Source organism: Siphateles boraxobius, unplaced genomic scaffold (genome assembly GCF_051911475.1).
Source record: "Siphateles boraxobius isolate OS27281-9 unplaced genomic scaffold, OSU_SipBor_1 11, whole genome shotgun sequence".
Lineage (NCBI taxonomy): Eukaryota > Metazoa > Chordata > Actinopteri > Cypriniformes > Leuciscidae > Siphateles > Siphateles boraxobius.
In genome coordinates, this window is record NW_027508711.1 from 8,554,192 (window position 1) to 8,572,094 (window position 17,903).

A 17,903-nucleotide genomic window follows, 5' to 3' on the forward strand; every position below is an offset into this window, starting at 1 on the left:
CAAACTTTGCCCTGTGCAGAGGATCTCTTTTCTCGGTATGGAGTGGACATCGACTCGGTCGCATTGTCCACACAGCTTACGAGCGAGCGCGCGCAGTCACTGCTGACTTGCCTGAGACAGTTCGAGGGCAAGAGTGCGGTCCCACTGAAACTCTTTCAGAGGCTCCTGGGGCATATGGCATCTGCAGCCACGGCAACGCTGCTCGGATTGCTTTATATGAGACTGCTTCAGCTTTGGCTTTGCGACCGAGTCCCGAGGTGGGCATGGCAACACGGCACCCTCCGAGTAACAGTTACTTCGACATGCCGTCAGACCTTCACCCCGTGGTCGAACCTCAATTTTCTACGGGCCGGAGTGCCCTTGGAACGAGCTTCGCGGCATGTTGTTGTAACGACAGATGCCTCCTCCACGGGCTGGGGTGCCATGTGCAATGCCTTGTGCATGTCAATTGCCTCGAGTTGCTGGCTGTATGTCTTGCTTTGCGCCGCTTCCGGGCCGTGCTCAAGAACCAAAACGTACTAGTCCGTTCAGACAATACCGCCACTGTAGCGTACATCAACCATCAAGGTGGTCTATGCTCCCGCCGTATGTCGCAACTCGCCCGCCACCTCCTCATATAGAGTCAGAAGCATCTGAGGTCGCTTCATGCCATTTATATCCCCGGAGCCCTGAACTGTGCAGCCGACGAGCTCTCACGGCTTCAGCCCCTGCCGGTTCAGCTGATTTGGGACCAGTTCGGGGACGCACAGATAGATCTGTTTGCCTCTCACGACTCGACCCATTGTGCCCTGTTTTATTCCCCGACCGAGGGCACGCTCGGCACGGATGCACTGGCGCACAGCTGGCCGCGGGGACGCAAATATGCGTTTCCCCCAGTGAGCCTTCTTGCACAGACCCTGCGCAAGGTCAGGGAGGACCAGGGAGGAGGGAGGAGCAGGTCATTCTGGTCGCGCCGTACTAGCCCGCCCAGACCTGGTTCTCCGACTAGTACTCCTCGCGACAGTCCCTCCCTGGTTGATTCCCCTGAGGAAGGACCTCCTTTCTCAGGGACGGGGCACCCTATGGCACCCTCGTCCCGATCTTTGGAACCTCCACGTGTGGCTCCTGGGCGGGACGAGGCAGGTTTGAGTACCCTACCACCAGTGGTGGCGGCTACCATCACTTCCTCTAGAGCGTCATCCACTATACACATCTATGCGTTGAAGTGGAACCTCTTCGTCAACTGGTGCTCTTCTCACCGAGAAGACCCCCGGAGATGTTCGATTAGTGTTGTGCTTTTCTTCCTTCAAGATGGGTTGGAGCGAAGGCTGTCTCCCTCCACCCTGAAAGTCTATGTTGCCGCTATTGCCACACACCATGACCCGTTCGAAGGTAAGTCTGTTGGGAAGCACGACCTGATCATCAGGTTCCTGAGAGGAGCGAGGAGACTGAATCCTCCTCGCCCTCCTCTTGTTCCCTCTTGGGACCTCTCAGTGGCTCTAACTGCCCTGCAGAGTGCTCCCTTTGAGCCTTTGCAATCAGTGGAGCTTAAGTTCCTGTCTATGAAGACAGCGCTCCTGGTTGCATTGGCCTCCATCAAGAGGGTAGGGGACCTGCACGCATTCTCCGTTGATGAAGCGTGGCTGGAATTCGGGCCGGCTTACTCTCACGTGATCCTGAGACCCCGGCTCGGATATGTGTCCAAGGTTCCTACCACTCCCTTCCGGGACCAGGTGGTGAACCTGCAAGCGCTGCCCCTGGAGGAGGCAGACCCAGCCTTGGCACTGCTCTGTCCAGTACGCGCTCTCCGCGCCTATGTAGACAGGATGCAGTGTTTCAGGACCTCAGACCAGCTCTTTGTCTGTTATGGTGGGAAGCTGAAGGAAAAGGCTCTCTCCAAGCAAAGGTTGTCTCACTGGATAGTGGACGCCATTGCTTTGGCATACCAGCAGCAAGGTCGACCGTGCCCCCTTGGTGTGACTGCCCACTCCACCCGGAGTGTGGCGTCCTCTTGGGCTCTAGCGCATGGCGTTTCGCTAACAGACATCTGCAGAGCTGCAGGCTGGGCGACTGCTAACACATTCGCCAGATTCTACAATCTCCGAGTGGAGCCAGTGTCCTCTCATGTACTCGCTTCAATCAGCTAGTACTGGACCCGCTCAGGTGTCTTCGCTTGCTCACCATTCCACTCCACGGACTGGATACGTGCGATTTCTCCTCAGGTGAGCTTCTCCGAAAGCCCTGAGTTCCTCCAGCACTCCTGACGTCGACGCCAGTGTCTATTGCCAGCGCGTCGGCTAGGTGCCTCCCGTGTGCATGGTCCCTCCTCTGAGCGACCCCCACATGTGTATTTCCACTGTAAGCCTCTCTGAGCATGTGTCTTTCCCTTGGCAAGCCACCTTGCCACCCCTGGGGTTGAAATATTTCACCTTTGGCTGGACACCCCAGTGTTCTCCATATGCATCCCTCCGGGTCATATGTGTATTCTCTAAGCCCCCCCCCCCCCCCCCCCCCCTCTCTGGGTTGGCAATAATTGCATATTTTCCTCTAAGCTATGGGATATGCTCCCCAGTGTACCTTGGTATTCCTGTGCTAAATAGGAGTCCTTCGTCCGTGCCAGTCTCACGACAAGGATCTTCAGATTTACGCAGGGCACTGGAAGACAGATGAGAAGGTGGCGTGAATAGACTGGTAACCCCGTTCGTCGTCATCCGACGTAACTCGGAGTGACAACGAAAGGGAACGTCTCGGTTACGTATGTAACCCTCGTTCCCTGAGTAGGGAACGGAGATGTTACGTCTGCCTGCCACTTTCTGCTGTACCGCGGGGATCGCTTGAGCTCAGTCTTGGCTCCTCAGCGAAGAAACATATCTGCATGTTGCCGGCTTCCTCCTTTTATACCCACGAGGTGGGGCGGAGTTACGCTATGCAAATTCCGGTTGACAGGACTGTCAACCGCAAATTCCGGACTGTCATTCGACGTAACGTCTCCATTCCCTAATCAGGGAACGAGGGTTACATACGTAACCAAGACGTTTTTAGTATTGTTTATGTCTTTGTGGTGTTTAGACAAACCATGTGTAAATTCATAAGTCAACACCATTGCTGAGTCCTTAAATCTGCAGTGAACCAAAGAGAGTCTTAAAAACGCGGTTTGAAATCAGTGGTGTTTCTGACGTAACCAATCAAGTCAACGTATGATCGTCAACGATTGGATCTCTGAGCTGGTGTGATTGAGTGGGGGTGGGGCTAATTTGCATATTCATAGATCCGCATATACTAAATGAGGCAGGAGTGTAGAGTTACATTCAAGCTATTTTAGGGCATGAATTATTTTTATTTTTTCAAAGAAGACCCACTTTAATATGTCATTTTGGTGATCAAAGATGAGTTTTAAGGGATAACTTGATTGACTACAGGGGGACTTTAATGACATAACACATATTATAAAGACACTTAATATTAAATGCCATTATATGGTTTGTTAATTGCATTTTTTACACTTTTAATAAAACATTTGCATTTGGTTTGTAAAAGGTGTTTTTTGTTTTAGTTGTTAATGCATGTTTTAGTTGTTTTTGTTGCATTTACACCGTTCTGACCAGCAGGGGTCACCAGTGTGTGGCGTTTTGAGTGCTTAAACAGAAAATCGTTTTGTGAAAATTGGTTCAATTGATTCAAAGTTTAAAAAGGTTTTGTTTCCCATCACTACTAAACTCAGGAAGCTAGAACTCAGAAAAACTTCAAAACTTCAGAAAAACAAATCTGAAAAATAACTAGGCCTACTGCAATAACGCTACTGACCAATAACTGGTTGAGCCGATGTAGCTGTGTTGGACTGGTGCAGCTAAATACATAATTTTAACTACTTATGTATTTTCTCATTATTACTATATATAGGCCTATATTTAATTATTATTCAAACATATTTCAAAGGGACCAAAAACATAGCATTAAATCCAATTCCATATTTCGTAAAATAAGCTGGTCTTACTCATTGTTTTGTTTTTTTCAGTCCCAGTCTATACATATCAACCCTCTGTATGTCATGATCCCCTGCACCCTCAGTGCATCTTTTGCTTTCATGCTGCCAGTGGCCACTCCTCCAAACGCCATAGTCTTCTCATACGGATACCTGAAAGTGTCTGACATGGTGAGTGTTAGCCACTAATAAAAAAAAAATTTTTTTTAAATATGAACCGTCACACAACTGTAAATTATTAAATCCAAAAATGCACAGTGATATCTAAAGCAAATGGAATGCTTTGGCAATTATATGAAATTACATTAATTCAAAAAAGAAGAAATTGGTCGCACATCCAAAAAACTTTGATGAAGCATCAAATTCAAAATAAACAAGAATCGGCACACTGCAAATTCTGCTCCCAAGGATTTATTAAAATGAGCAGCGTTTCGACCCAAAGAGTCTTCGTCAGGGAAGCAACAATCACAATTTACAAGGTACAATTTAAAAAAAATTAAATTATATATATATATATTTTTTTTCTTTTTTTTCTTTTTTCTTTTTTTTCTGTAGTTTGTTTTTCTGGGTTTTTTATGCTTTAGTGATTACATTTGTGTTTGATTAGGTCGTTATTGCATTGGATGATTGGGTAATTAGTTCACTAATGAGATCAGGTGTGATGGTTCACATTGATATAAATTGTAACTTTCTATGACTGTTGCTTGCCTGACGAAGATCCTGTGGGTTGAAACGTTCATTTTAATAAATCCTTGGGAGCAGAAGTGGCAGTGTGCTGATTCTTGTATTTTTTTTATTTTAAATTAAATGAAAGGAAAAAATAAAATTGGAAAAACATTATTGCTGTGACTGTAGAACTATTATTGTCAGTTATCCAAATATTCGCTTTTATCCACAGGCCAGGACAGGGATTGTCATGAATATCATCGGCATCCTCTCCATTACCTTAGCCATAAACAGCTGGGGCAGAGCTATCTTCAGTTTAGACACCTTTCCCAGCTGGGCAAACACTACAGATGTGTGAGAGACTGAACCCCTCCTTCTGTCTGCTGTAAAACTGCACCATTCAGCACTATTCTCACCATGTTTCCAACTGAGGAGGCCAGGCAGGGTCAGAGCCAGTGGCTGGTTTCACTGGAGATGATAGTGTGTCATCACTTGTGCTGTGACTGTGCAGTTCAGTTGTTGTTTTTTAATGTAATATTTATAAATTCATAAAAAATTACATAATAAAATTGCTTGAAAAGCAGCTATAAAAGAATATGTGGAAAGCCAAAAGGCTAGAATCATAAATACCATGTGGATTTTTAAACACAAATATCTAAACAGTGGACAACTGTGTACACACATGCAGGTGTACACATAGATGTGATTATGTACAGTTCAAGATTCATTAAAACTCACTATTGCAATGTAAATTTAATCATGTAAATTAAAATGCTGTTTTTATTTCATATTTCCTACTAATACATTTAAATAGACTGTTTGTTCCTTCACCTGCATATTTTCAATGTTTTAAATAAAATTTACATTATATTAAGGACATTTTAGGGGTATTTATAAAGGAACATATCTACGTAAATAAACATTGATTGTAGTAGGGGAAGATGGGGTATATGTCACTTTTAAAAAAGTGTATTTACAGAAAATTGACAGGTTAAGCATAGAAGGTTATGTTTCATCCAGATTGTTTGTGGAAACAGTAGAAATTTAAAAAAATGTCCTATTATATTATGTTATATGTCTGTGAGTATTGAAATAAGCTTCTGTTACCCATTCCCCATAAAATAAACATTTTATATACAAATTGTGTAGCTCAAAAATGAACTGCATTTATGTAATCACATTAAATCTATTATAATGCCTGGTAAAGTCCTAAAGGATGGATAGTGATGAGTGATGACCATGAAGTATTAAAATTAGAAAAAGCAATAAGAAATGTGCTCAAATGAGATCTATTGTCGTAAGGAAAATTAAAAGTGGGGGGAACATTTCAGGTCCGTGTAATGCTTCACAATTCAGTTTTCAGACCATACAATGCAAATTAAAAAATTGAAAATTGTGTATTGGGGGATTTAAAAAAAAAAATAGTTTCCTTTTCAACTTTACATAAATTACAAGAGTTATCAATATCTAATTTAAAGCATTCCAATAGTCTACTTTTTTATTATTTATTACTGGATAGCCATTATGTATTATTTTAAAAGATACTTGTTATTAAAATATAATTTATTCTCTGTTCGCCAAGCTTTACGCCATTTCAAATCTCCAAAAACAGGAGCCCCAAAAAAAGCGAGCTGGAAGATAAACAATGCTATAAGTATTTCTAATATAGTTGAGCCTATTTGAGACTGATTATGCGTTGCGTAGTAGTTCACGTTTGAACACGCATGTACTGTAGGTTTCGATTACGTAATGAAAGTGCAAATACGCATGCGCACGATAACCTATTCCAGTATGCTACACAAATTACATCATTTTATCAAATCTGTAAATAATGACATCTTCCCAACTTTATTTGACAGGATATATTAATGGTTAAATAAGAGTTTGCAGTTTAATTGATGTCTATTTCTGTAATGTAGATGTTTAAATTCATCCTCTATTAGCCATAACATGTTTTTCTCCCTACTTGAAGCTTCAAAGCTGTATGCAAATTTGAAAAACTGGCAGGGCCGTTGTCATGACACCGTACTCTCTGGTCTCATTTGCGGAAAAGTTTACGACACACACACTAGTTTTCTGGTAAATATGGCGTTTCAGTAGGTCTTCCCAAACAAAAACGGAATATTTTGTTTTAGTAATCTCTCTATCGATCCGTTTAAATATTGACATTTTCAAGATATTTTAACACAATTTCCTCTCCCGTCGTCTGTCATGGCTGGGATTATGGAAACAGGTTTGTAATTTGTTGATGTTGACTATGAACGTGTTATTTCACTAATATTCTTTCGCACGACTGCAAACACGTTTCAGTTGATTGTGACAATATTACTCTTGTGTATTATATAAATAATGATAACAACCTTTAAAAAATCATACTTTCGCAGAGGAGCAGGCAAAAAACCGTTTCCAGCTGGAGTTGGAGTTTGTTCAGTGCCTAGCGAACCCAAACTATCTGAACTGTAAGAAAAAAGATTGACATTGTTACAAGCTTATTTTAATTACTTTGTTACATTGATTCAGATATTTGAGTTATTGGTTCATCTATAGCAGTTTGAATCACTAATTCTAAGGTAATTTTGTTTCTATTGTTCAATTTCGAAGATGCAATCCTGCTTTTTGTCCTGCAGTTCTGGCTCAAAGAGGTTACCTGAGAGAGAAGCCTTTTGTCAATTACTTGAAGTATCTACTTTACTGGAAAGAACCAGAATATGCCAAATTCCTGAAGTAAGTCTTATGCTGTGCATTTTTTACTAATCTAATATATATGTATGTATACATGTATGCATGTATGTGTATATATATATACGATTAAAGTAATGCGTCTTCTCCATGATGTAGACACTCATGAACAGACAAAAAGTACAAAAGTAACAAAAAAAAAACACTACTTTCAACCTTTAATAAAAAGTGTTGTACAGTGGATATGTAACCCTTAATGTTAGGAGATATTTTGTAATGTATACATGTATAGCTGTATCAGGACATATAAGTGGTCAGAATATGAAAATATTTCAAATGTGTTTTTAAAAGAAAATTAAGTTGTATGTTATATAGGCTGGAAGAGATTGAGTCTCAGTCAGATGGAGGAAAAAGTTACGCAAATAATTTAATATTACTTTACATGTAATTAGTTACTTTTTTAGAGAGTAACAGAATATTGTAACACATTACCTTTAATTGTAACTTTCCCCAACAGATCTCATCTATATCGCCGATGTTAATTTTCCTCTCATGGTGATTATGTGATTGACATTTTAGACTCATGTAGTTTAAATCTTAATCTTTTTCCCCTTAGATACCCTCATTGTCTGCATATGTTAGAGCTGTTGCAGTATGAGCACTTCCGAAAGGAGCTGGTGAATGCACAGTGTGCCAAGTTCATAGACGAACAGCAGATCCTACACTGGCAGCATTACTCCCGGAAGCGCACGCGCTTGCAGCAAGCACTCGCGGAGCAGCAGCAGCAACAGCAGCCACAGGCTCCATCCCATGGCAACACCACCTCCAAATGAGGCAGTTAACATGCTCTTGCTGGCAGTTACTCTTTAACTGGAGCATTTTTGTAAAAAGTCATTTTCAAATGGGCTTTTTCCAAAATTCCTATTGTTGTGTCTGTTTATATACGACTGGAGAGAAGGGTAAAATAGCTTCACAAGAAAGTAAGGGCAGAGTGAAATAGATGGCTGTTGAGCAGTATGTCTTGTCTTACAGTAGCTAGGTCCACCTCCACCTGCCACATGCTTTATCTTATAAATATTTGTATTATGTTTATGTATGCATTTTGGACAAATATAGAAACCCAAATCCAAAATAAAGTTTTGCATTAGTTCACTGCATTTCTAAGAATCGATGAACAATACTTCAACAGCATTTATTTTGAGTTCATGTTAATCTCAACATTTACTAATACCTTAAAAACTTAACTTAAAAATTAGTTAATGCACTGCGAACTAACATGAGCAAACAATGAATGATTTTTTTTTTTACATAACAATAAGAAAGATTAATAAAAACTGTAACAAATGTGTTGCTCATTGTTAGTTCATATTAGTTAATATGGTCACTGTTAACAAATGAAAACTGATTGTACAGTATTACCGGTAACACTTAGTTAACATAAAATAACAATGAAGAATAATTCTACAGTATTTAATATTATTAGTCAATGTTAATTTCATAATTTACCAATAGGTTTTTAAAATCAAAAGTGCATTTGTTAACTGGTTAATGCACTGTGAACTAACATGAATAACAATTAAGAATTGTATTTTTACTAACATTAACGGTAACTATTTATACGTATATAGTTATACAGTTCTTAAATATAATTTCCAAACTATTAGTTTATAGTTAATGCATAGTTTATAGTCTCTTCATTGTTAATATATATTAATAATAGTCTATATGCAAATAGTGAGTGCTTCATTCATTGTCACTGTAATTAACACAATTATTGTTTAATTAGCTCATATGTAAAGTTAGATGATGTTTCTTTGTTTTGTTAACTTATTAACTGAAAATAGTTCTCTCTTTAGATTAAGGCATGGTAAATGAGAAAATGTCATTCATTAAGTGCTTTGAACCAACCTTCATTAGGCATTAATTGCATTATTATTAAGTGTTCTTTAAATAAATAGTCACACTTTTAATGGTCACTAACTATTAACTATGACTTTTGCCTCAATAAACTCCTAATAACTGCTTATTAATAGTTAGTATGGTAGTTGTTTAGTTAAGGCAGTGGGTAGGATTAAGGATAATCTCATGCTGAATAAGGCATTATTGTGTGCGTTATAAGTACTAATAAACAGCCAATATCCTAGTAATATGCATGCTAATAAGCAACCAGATAATAGCAAGATTCAGACCCTAAAGTGTGTGTGTGTGTGTGTGTTTTTATTTGTAAACATTTTAATGAACACTGACGATTAATGTCTATTAAAGGTTGGTTTAAACGCACTAAAGTGAGACCCGTTTACTCCTAATAACAATTCCTCTACTACAAGCTAATTGAACAATAATTATTATTTTAATTACAGTGACAATGAAGAACTCACTATTTGTGAATAGCCTGATATATTAACAATGTAGAGATTACAATGTATTAACTATGAATTAACTATAAACTCATAGATTGTTAATTATTTGAAAGTATTTTATTAATGTGTACTTATTATGAAGTGTTATAAGATTGATAAATTAAAAAATAATCCTCACTTTTTTCATGTTAGCTAATGCATTTAATAATGGTGACAAATGGGACCTTAATATAAAGTGTTACTATGAGCTGCTGAAATGGTTACATTTTGAAACTTGAAGGTTTCCAGTTGTGTTTATTATTTTATAAATACTATGGAATACTATGAAGTCAGTGGGGACCATCAAATGTTTGGTTACACGCATTCTTCAAAATATCGTCTTTTGCATACAGCTGAAGAAAGAAACTTATTCAGATTTGGAACAGCTTGTGGAAGAGTAAATGACAGAATTTCATTTTTGGGTGAACTATCCCTTTAATATGAGCCGCTGTCCCCTGAACTCCTTAACATTTTACATATGAACATCAGTAATATGCACAGGACCATCTCAGGATTATGTTAAATGACCACAAGCACCTCACATTCTTGAGTGTAACCAACACAAACTTGACAAACTCAACCAACACAAACTCAGCCACTTTTACAAACTTGAAAGAGGGGGGAAGTAAGACCTCCAGTGGCTGCTGAGATGAAGCACAGAAGCCATGCTGAATATATGATCACCTAGGGGACCTTTTTTCATCCATTACAGTTCAGCTTTACACTTTTGGAACAATAAATTTAATTATAATATGACCCAATTTTGGTCTCTGCTGTTAGTATCCAGCCTGGACTCTTGACATCAGCTCTGGAAACTGCTTCTGATTTGACCATGTTCACTTTTCCCTTTACATTTATAAAACTAAATATACACCGCATATGGTTAAAAAAGTGCCTCAATGTACATTTCCTTTGTCTTACACTGTTAAAAGCGATAACCTGTAAAAACCTATAAAAGTCCTGTATTTAAGTTTATGTTATCTACACTGCAAGGTTTTCATAATGCAAATATAACTACCAGCTCACATGACTATCAGAATTGCCTGCTCTGCTACAAGCGCAGAGGGAACTTATAGTGTTTAGTGGATGTTATTTTGGGGTTCTTCGTGGGGATTTTGGAGCCCCTTTAATGAAACCTGACCTGCACATTCAGTGACTGCTGTTATAACCTTTTGTACAACCTTCTTAAACAGGAAGAAGCTAATGTCAGACAGTTTTCAAAGCGTTTTTCTCGAAAGGTCTGTCTGTAGTAGTCCTTTAAGGTAAATTTATATATATATATTTTAATTTAATGTATTTTTTGTATCTAGATATATTAGGTTTATGGTTAACTAAGTAAAAGTTAATACTTTGTTATTACATGGGACTTGATTAAGTAATGGAAACGGACAGTATTTACACAGAAACTCAGATAAACGAATACCCAAAACATGAGAGAAGCAACAATGCTCAGTTGGCTTCAAGTTCACGGATTGTTACTGAATTTCGAAGAAAACTCAGAAGTCTTTTGCCAGTAAATTATAAAGAAGAAATGATAGAGCTTCTAAAACTGGCTGGACCAGAGGTGAGTTTATTAAATTGACTTTGTCAAAAGTTTAAGTGTTACTTAAGTGTGATCTAAGTCAACTAGATGAATTATTCTGTATTTTATTTAAACTGCACCTTATAAGAACTTTGTTGAGCCAAACAAATAGCACACACACACACACACATATATATATATATATATATATATATATATATATATATATATATATATATATATATATATATATATATATATATATATATATATATTAATTCTTTTTTAAATATAACAATCATTCTCATGTGTTACGCAGGCCGTTTGAGCTTCCGCTGGAGGTTTGAACCTGCATCGAGCAGGTTCGATTGAGCTGCTGTTTATGTTTGCTGATCAATGTTTAAATGTGAATAAAAGCCTACATTAAATCTGTTCATTATATCAAGTGATCGAGTCTCTTCAGAAAATTTGGACTAAACCACTCAATTCATATGGATTAGTTTTATGAGCTCTTTATGATTTTTTTTGAAGTGTCGCAAAGTGGTAGTTGCGTAGCTGTCTATGGAGGGATAGAAAGCTCTCAGATTTCTTTAAAAAGATCTTCATTTGTGTTCTGAAGATGAACGAAAGTCTTACAATTTGGAAGGAGTTGAAAGTGGAGTACTTATGACAGAATTTTCATTTTTGGGTGAACTATCCCTTAAAGCTGCAGTAGGGAGTTTTGAGAAAATGTTGACTTAGCCTGAAAATTTGAACAAGCACTACTTACAGGTCCAGCCCCCTTGCTCTCTGCTACGCTACAGCCCTCCCTCCACAGCTCCTACCCCACAGCGGAGCCTGCCGTGAACGTGCAGGCTAGTAAGCAGGACCACCGATGACGGCGGATTATAAACAGTTATGGAACATTCACTAATAGGGACGAAACATCAACAATATGTTTTACATTGACTATGGCCTGCCCATACTTTGACTACAAACTTGGTCCTCAAATCATTAGGTATTTTGCAATACATGTAACTTTATAACGTTGCACTCTTTCTATAAGTTATAAATAGCTAGTAAGATAAGGTTAAAGGATTAGTTCACTTTTAAAAAAAACTTTTGCTGATAATTTACTCACCCCCATGTCATCAAAGATGTCCATGTCTTTCTTTATTCAGTCGAAAAGAAATTAAGGTTTTTGATGAAAACATTCCAGGCTTTTTCTCCATATAATGGACTTCATTAGGACACAAACGTTTCAAGGACCAAATGACAGTTTCAGTGCTGCTTCAAAGGGCTTTAAACGATACCAGACGATGAATAAGGGTCTTATCTAGCGAAACGATCGGTCATTTCAAAAATAAATAAAAAACTTTAAGTTTTATAAGCACAAATGCTCGCCTTGCTCTGTTCTGTGATGCACGTTCGTGATCCTGTTCGAATTCGTTCATCAAAATGAACAAATCTTTTTTCGAGTCATTTCGTTCGTTGAATGAACGAAATGACTCAAAAAAAGTTTCATTCATTTGGATGAACAAGTTCGAACAGGAGAGTCACGAACGACGGTACGCGCTCGCGCTGTGCAAGAGAGGGGTGATCAGCGCGTACACGAGCGTGATTGACACTGCTAAGACATTCCTCCTGGCTCTAATTGGTTGTTTCTGACCGGGAGCGGTGAATTTCTGCAAATGGCAATAGGACCACAGGGAGGAGCCAGAGGAGCTTGATTTTTTCACAGATTATCTGTCTCATATTCTACTGTCTGGACATAATGACAGTTTTGACAAATATTTGTTTACAAAAGGTACCTACTGGAGCTTTAAAGTAGACTTTAGACTTATGTCTATGTAATGAATTTTAACTGATATTTGGCAACACTTTAGCTGTTATTATATACTGTTGAATGCTTCCCCTCTTAATGCAGTTTATATCTCAGCTGATGATCTTTCTGATCAGCTTCATCAGCACTGTGTTCTGTGGACACTTGGGGAAAACTGAACTGGCCGGTGTGGCTCTGGCTATTGCTGTGAGTTCACAAAATAACTTCATTAGCGGCATTCATTAAAACACCCTTCGCCTTTATAAATACGTCCTTTTTGCTCACAGGTTATTAATGTGTCTGGCATCTCCATCGGATCTGGATTGGCGTCTGCATGCGGTACACTCGTTTCTCAGGTATGATAGTCAATGTTAAGTAATGTGAGTGTCATTTGTGCTCAGGTGTCATTTGAAGTGAACTGTGTCCTGCAGACGTTTGGGGGTAGAAATCTGAAGCGGGTGGGTGTGATACTGCAGAGAGGGATTCTCATCCTCCTGTTGCCCTTTTTCCCCTGCTGGGCGCTTCTCATCAACACAGAGCCAATCCTGCTGGCTGTCCGGCAGAGTCCCAGTGTGGCCAGGTCTGACACATTCAACACACATTAATTTATGGTTCTGTTTAGCAAAACTTACTGTCTGCTGTGCTGATAAAGTCTGTTGTCAACATGTTCTGATAGAAGGAAATTATAGTAGTATTGTGCAATAACATGATGCCATATCATTTGGACATATGGCAGTCAAATGGACCTTAAGCTAGTGTCTGTGGAGTTCCTTTAACTGTGTGTGATTGTTTCTCTCTCTCCCTTTCAACAGTCTGTCACAACTCTATGTAAAAATATTCATGCCTGCTTTGCCTGTGAGTGACACCTTCTGCAAACACTGTAACTTTATTAAAAAAAACAACAACAGTATACCACTTAGACAAACATTCAAAAGCTTTTGTAGCTGCAGGAGCTTATCTCAAATATTGCTATAGCTTGTATCTAACACTAGTATTAAACTTTCTTGTATGTAGACTACCGTTTAAAGTTTGGGGTCAGCAAGGTTTTTTTTTCTTTTCTAACAGAAATTAACACTTTTATTCACCACGGAGGACACATTAAATCGATTACAAAGACTGCAAATGTTACCAACGATTTCTATTTCAAATAAATGCTGCTCTTTTTGAAATTTCTATTCATCAAAGAATTCTTTAAAAATGCATAATGGTTTCCACAAAAATATTAAACAGCACAACAGTTTTCAACATTGATAATAACAAAAAATGTATCTTGAGCACCGAATCAGTATTAGAATGATTTCTGAAGGATCATGTGACTCTAAAAACGAGAGTAATGATGCTGAAATTTTAGCTTTGCTATCACAGGAATAAATTAGTTCCCTTTCGAACGGTCCTTTCTTATTGCGTAGCTATACGCAGTGGGAGGAAACTCCTTTTCCTCGATTTACTGACGCTTGTATGTAAAACCAAAGTCCTTTTAGGCAAGTCATGCCACTCGGCCGCCATCTTGGCAACGCCTCCGGGTAGCTATTTCGGACTAACAAGACCAGGCTCCTATCTAAATGACTGGGCAGAGAGTCAGAACTGCACTTTCACTGGTCACCGGGACATAAAAACTGCATGTATAGAAACAGCAGTAAAATATGATAAAAATCGCTGAAAAAGTTTGATGACTTTGCCCCAAAATAAGGGTTATACTGCCTTTTTCCCCACAGGTTATACTTCTACTACGCATGCGCAAGGGTTCTCTCCCTCTCTGACGTGCGCGTGCTACACGGTTTGAAGCACAGAATGTGCGCCGCTCGCTCTAGATTCCGGGAGATTTGAACTAATTTGTGGGCAACAGGGAGCCGCTATCAATATGCAGTAGACACTTGGGATGTCTACACTTGGGATGACACAACGCACACATACACTGCATATCAAATCTGCCGCCTTTTCAAACAGTAACGTATTTTCCCCTGTCGCAAACCTCAACTATGCGCATTCGTCAGTGGAACCAGACGATAGGCTTAAATGTTTCCCGGCTTGACTGTTAAAAGCAGATGAATGGCTTTCCAGCAGGAGGGGCGGGACATGTTTATACAACCGCCATCTTTGGTGTTACGGGTTTTCCCTATATATAGAGGATTGAGTAAGTGGTATGTCTCTATATAAATTGTCTCTGGTAAAACGCATTTGCAGCTGCACAGTTAGCACATAGAGCATCTGGCTCGCTCGTAGGCTGTGCTGCGGCAACTGCACATCCAATGGCGCTGGCGCCTCTGAGCCCGCCGAGGGGGGCGTGGCCATAGCATATAATATTCCCCCGAATTTGCCATTATAGCAGATTTAACTCCTTCAGCTACAACTTCATGTCTCTGTTTTACTAAGCCTTTCGCCGTTGAACAAGCCCTTCAGCCTGAGCGAGCATCATCTCAGCAGACTACACCTTCTCAGCCGTTTTCTCCTGACGCCGTCTCAACTGTGGCTATCAGGTGACGACGCTATATCCTTTCTATTGTATTATTCTGTGTTATAAGTGTACGAGGCGTTGTTTCAAATGCCTCGCTCACATAATTGCATCATGCGCTCGCGGCTAGCTCTCCTTGTGGACGGCAACCCCCCTCTCGCGCTCCATCCATACAACACAAGAGAGCTACCCCGCCCTAAAAGTACATCATGCGCTCGCGGCTAGCTCTCCTTTGGGACGGCAAACCGCCTCTCGCGCTTCCCCCACTTTTCTTCCCTCTTCGAGCCTCGACGGAAGAAGCACGCGGGTAGATGTTCGTGTGGCTAGCTATCTTTACAACACAAGAGAGCTACCCCGCCCTAAAAGTACATCGTGTGCTCGCGGCTAGCTCTCCTTTGGGACGGCAAACCGCCTCTCGCGCTTCCCCCCCTTTTCTTCCCTCTTCGAGCCTCGACGGAAGAAGCACGCGGGTAGATGTTCGTGCGGCTAGCTATCTTTACAACACAAGAGAGCTACCCCGCCCTAAAAGTACATCATGCGCCCGCGACTAGCTCTCCTTTCTGTCGGAGAACCGCCTCTCGCGCTCCCACGTTTTCTTCACTTGTCGAGCCTCGACGGAAGAAGCGCGTGGTTAAATGTTCGCGTGGCTAGCTCTCAAAAGAGCGCTACCCCGCCCTCTGTTTTGCACATCACACGGAAGAGCGTTTTCAAACTGAAATGTTATTTTCCTTTGCGTTCCCGCTTCCTGCCCTCATTGTACAGCGATGGAAGAAGCGCGCGGTCAGATGTGCACGCGGCTATCTCTTTTTTTGACACAAGAGAGCTACCGCTCTTTTACATTCTGTTCATCACGCAGAACCTTCTCCGTGATTCAGAGACAACAGCACATTTTTCTTGCCTGGAATCAACCACGCTGAAACTGTTATCTCTCACTGCAAAAACTATAAGAGCTCTTCTCTGTCAATCCCCCCTGTAGCTCAGTGGTGGATTCTGAGATTCTCGCTACAGAGACCGGAGTTCAGATCTCGGCTTCGCTGAATGTATTTATTTATTTTTTCACGCCACTCATAATGCACACTATTACTGCAGTCCGTGCGCCCGCTACGAAGCGCGCGCCGCCACAGATAGTCACTCCTCAAAATCCTATGAAACTTCTCACAGCTCCCTGTCTTACTCAGGCGGCTGGAGATTGTATTATTGTCAACAGGCCCGCTGCACTGCACGCGCCTCTACAAACAAACGCTGTTGTCACGGCGACCCACGTAAAGCACAAAAAGAGTATGTTTCACAATCACAACACACAGGTTCACGGTCCCCCTTCACTAGGCAGCCCTCTCCCAGTTTTTTCCCAGGAAGAAGCCTGTGCAGTCAGTCCAACCCTCACTATGGGCGCAAAGTTTCACAATCACAACAGACGGATTCACGGTCCCCCTCCAATAGGTGGCCCCTTCCCTGTTGTAACACTGACTTTCCCCCAGGCAAAAGCTTGTTCAGTCAGTCCAACACTCAGTATGTGCACAAATCACAATGTAAGGGTATCAGGTCCCCCCATAGAAGGCGACCCGTCCCAATCAGTGTGTCAATCCCTAGCCACGCGGGTGCCGGCCTGGCAAGCCACCCCCGGTGTGTCGAGTTGAGTCATAAACACTATAAAGCGAGGCATTTTCTAATCCCGAAAAAAGCCGGCGGTCTCAGACCCATACTAGATTTGAGACATTTGAACAAAGCTCTCATGAGACGGCCTTTCAAAATGTTAACTATCAAACACATCCTCACGCAAGTTCGCCCGGGGGATTGGTTTGTTACAATGGATCTGAAATTTGCATACTTTCACATTCAGATAAACCCTCGTCACAGGCCATTCTTGAGATTCGCCTTCGTGGGTCAGGCTTATCAATACACAGTTATGCCGTTCGGTCTATCGTTGGCACCCCGTACATTCACAAAGTGTGTGGATGTAGCGCTTTCTCCCCTGAGACCTCAGGGATTGCCCGTGCTAAATTATCTCGACGACTGGCTGGTGCTGGCACAGTCGAGAGCCGAGCTGCTAGCTCACAGAGATTTGATTTTCGGCCATTTAGAATCCCTGGGTCTCACAATCAATGTTTCAAAGAGCAAACTGACCTGAGTGTGTTCTTTCTGGGCACAGTTTTAGACACAGTGACGATGACGGTGCGGCTCACCCCGAGAGCGCTCTCGGGTGAGCCGCGCCATCATCGTGATCGCGCGCCCCTGAAGAAATTTTAGAAACTTCTAGGTCTCATGGCAGCATCAGCGTCAGTACTTCGTATGGGACTACTGCGCATGCGCCTGCTGGAGCACTGGTTGAAACGCTGTGTGCCCACCTATGCATGGCAGTCGGGCAGCCTGCGTGTCAAGGTGAATAACGGTTGTTAAGGACCCTGATTCCCTGGCGGGCTCAG

General features: G+C 41.0%; 3 protein-coding genes across 7 annotated transcripts in view; all 3 read left to right on the forward strand.

Annotated features, from left to right (window-relative positions):
* Nucleotides 1-5,768, forward strand: part of slc13a5a (solute carrier family 13 member 5a) — a 64,845-nt gene extending 59,077 nt beyond the window's left edge. The window contains exons 11-12 of the mRNA XM_077195405.1: nucleotides 3,995-4,132; nucleotides 4,860-5,768. Of these exons, the coding sequence (XP_077051520.1) occupies nucleotides 3,995-4,132; nucleotides 4,860-4,985 (264 nt within the window). The 3' untranslated portion in view covers nucleotides 4,986-5,768. The remainder of the gene's footprint in view (nucleotides 1-3,994; nucleotides 4,133-4,859) is intronic.
* Nucleotides 5,769-6,649: 881 nt separating this feature from the next.
* Nucleotides 6,650-8,463, forward strand: med31 (mediator complex subunit 31). Its single transcript, XM_077195583.1, has 4 exons — nucleotides 6,650-6,860; nucleotides 7,012-7,086; nucleotides 7,255-7,351; nucleotides 7,923-8,463. The coding sequence occupies exons 1-4, from the start codon at nucleotides 6,839-6,841 to the stop codon at nucleotides 8,137-8,139; spliced, it is 411 nt and encodes a 136-aa protein (XP_077051698.1). The 5' UTR covers nucleotides 6,650-6,838; the 3' UTR covers nucleotides 8,140-8,463.
* A 2,561-nt stretch (nucleotides 8,464-11,024) lies between these two features.
* Nucleotides 11,025-17,903, forward strand: part of LOC143701758 (multidrug and toxin extrusion protein 1-like) — a 115,842-nt gene continuing 108,963 nt past the window's right edge. For 4 of the 5 annotated variants that reach the window (XM_077195358.1, XM_077195333.1, XM_077195367.1 and 1 more), the window contains exons 1-3: nucleotides 11,025-11,269; nucleotides 13,134-13,235; nucleotides 13,316-13,384. In XM_077195358.1, coding sequence (XP_077051473.1) covers nucleotides 11,084-11,269; nucleotides 13,134-13,235; nucleotides 13,316-13,384 — 357 coding nt within the window. In that variant the 5' untranslated portion in view covers nucleotides 11,025-11,083. Of the gene's footprint in view, nucleotides 11,270-13,133; nucleotides 13,236-13,315; nucleotides 13,385-13,459; nucleotides 13,609-13,840; nucleotides 13,884-17,903 lie in introns of all 5 variants that reach the window. The other variant, XM_077195340.1, reaches the window with a different exon arrangement.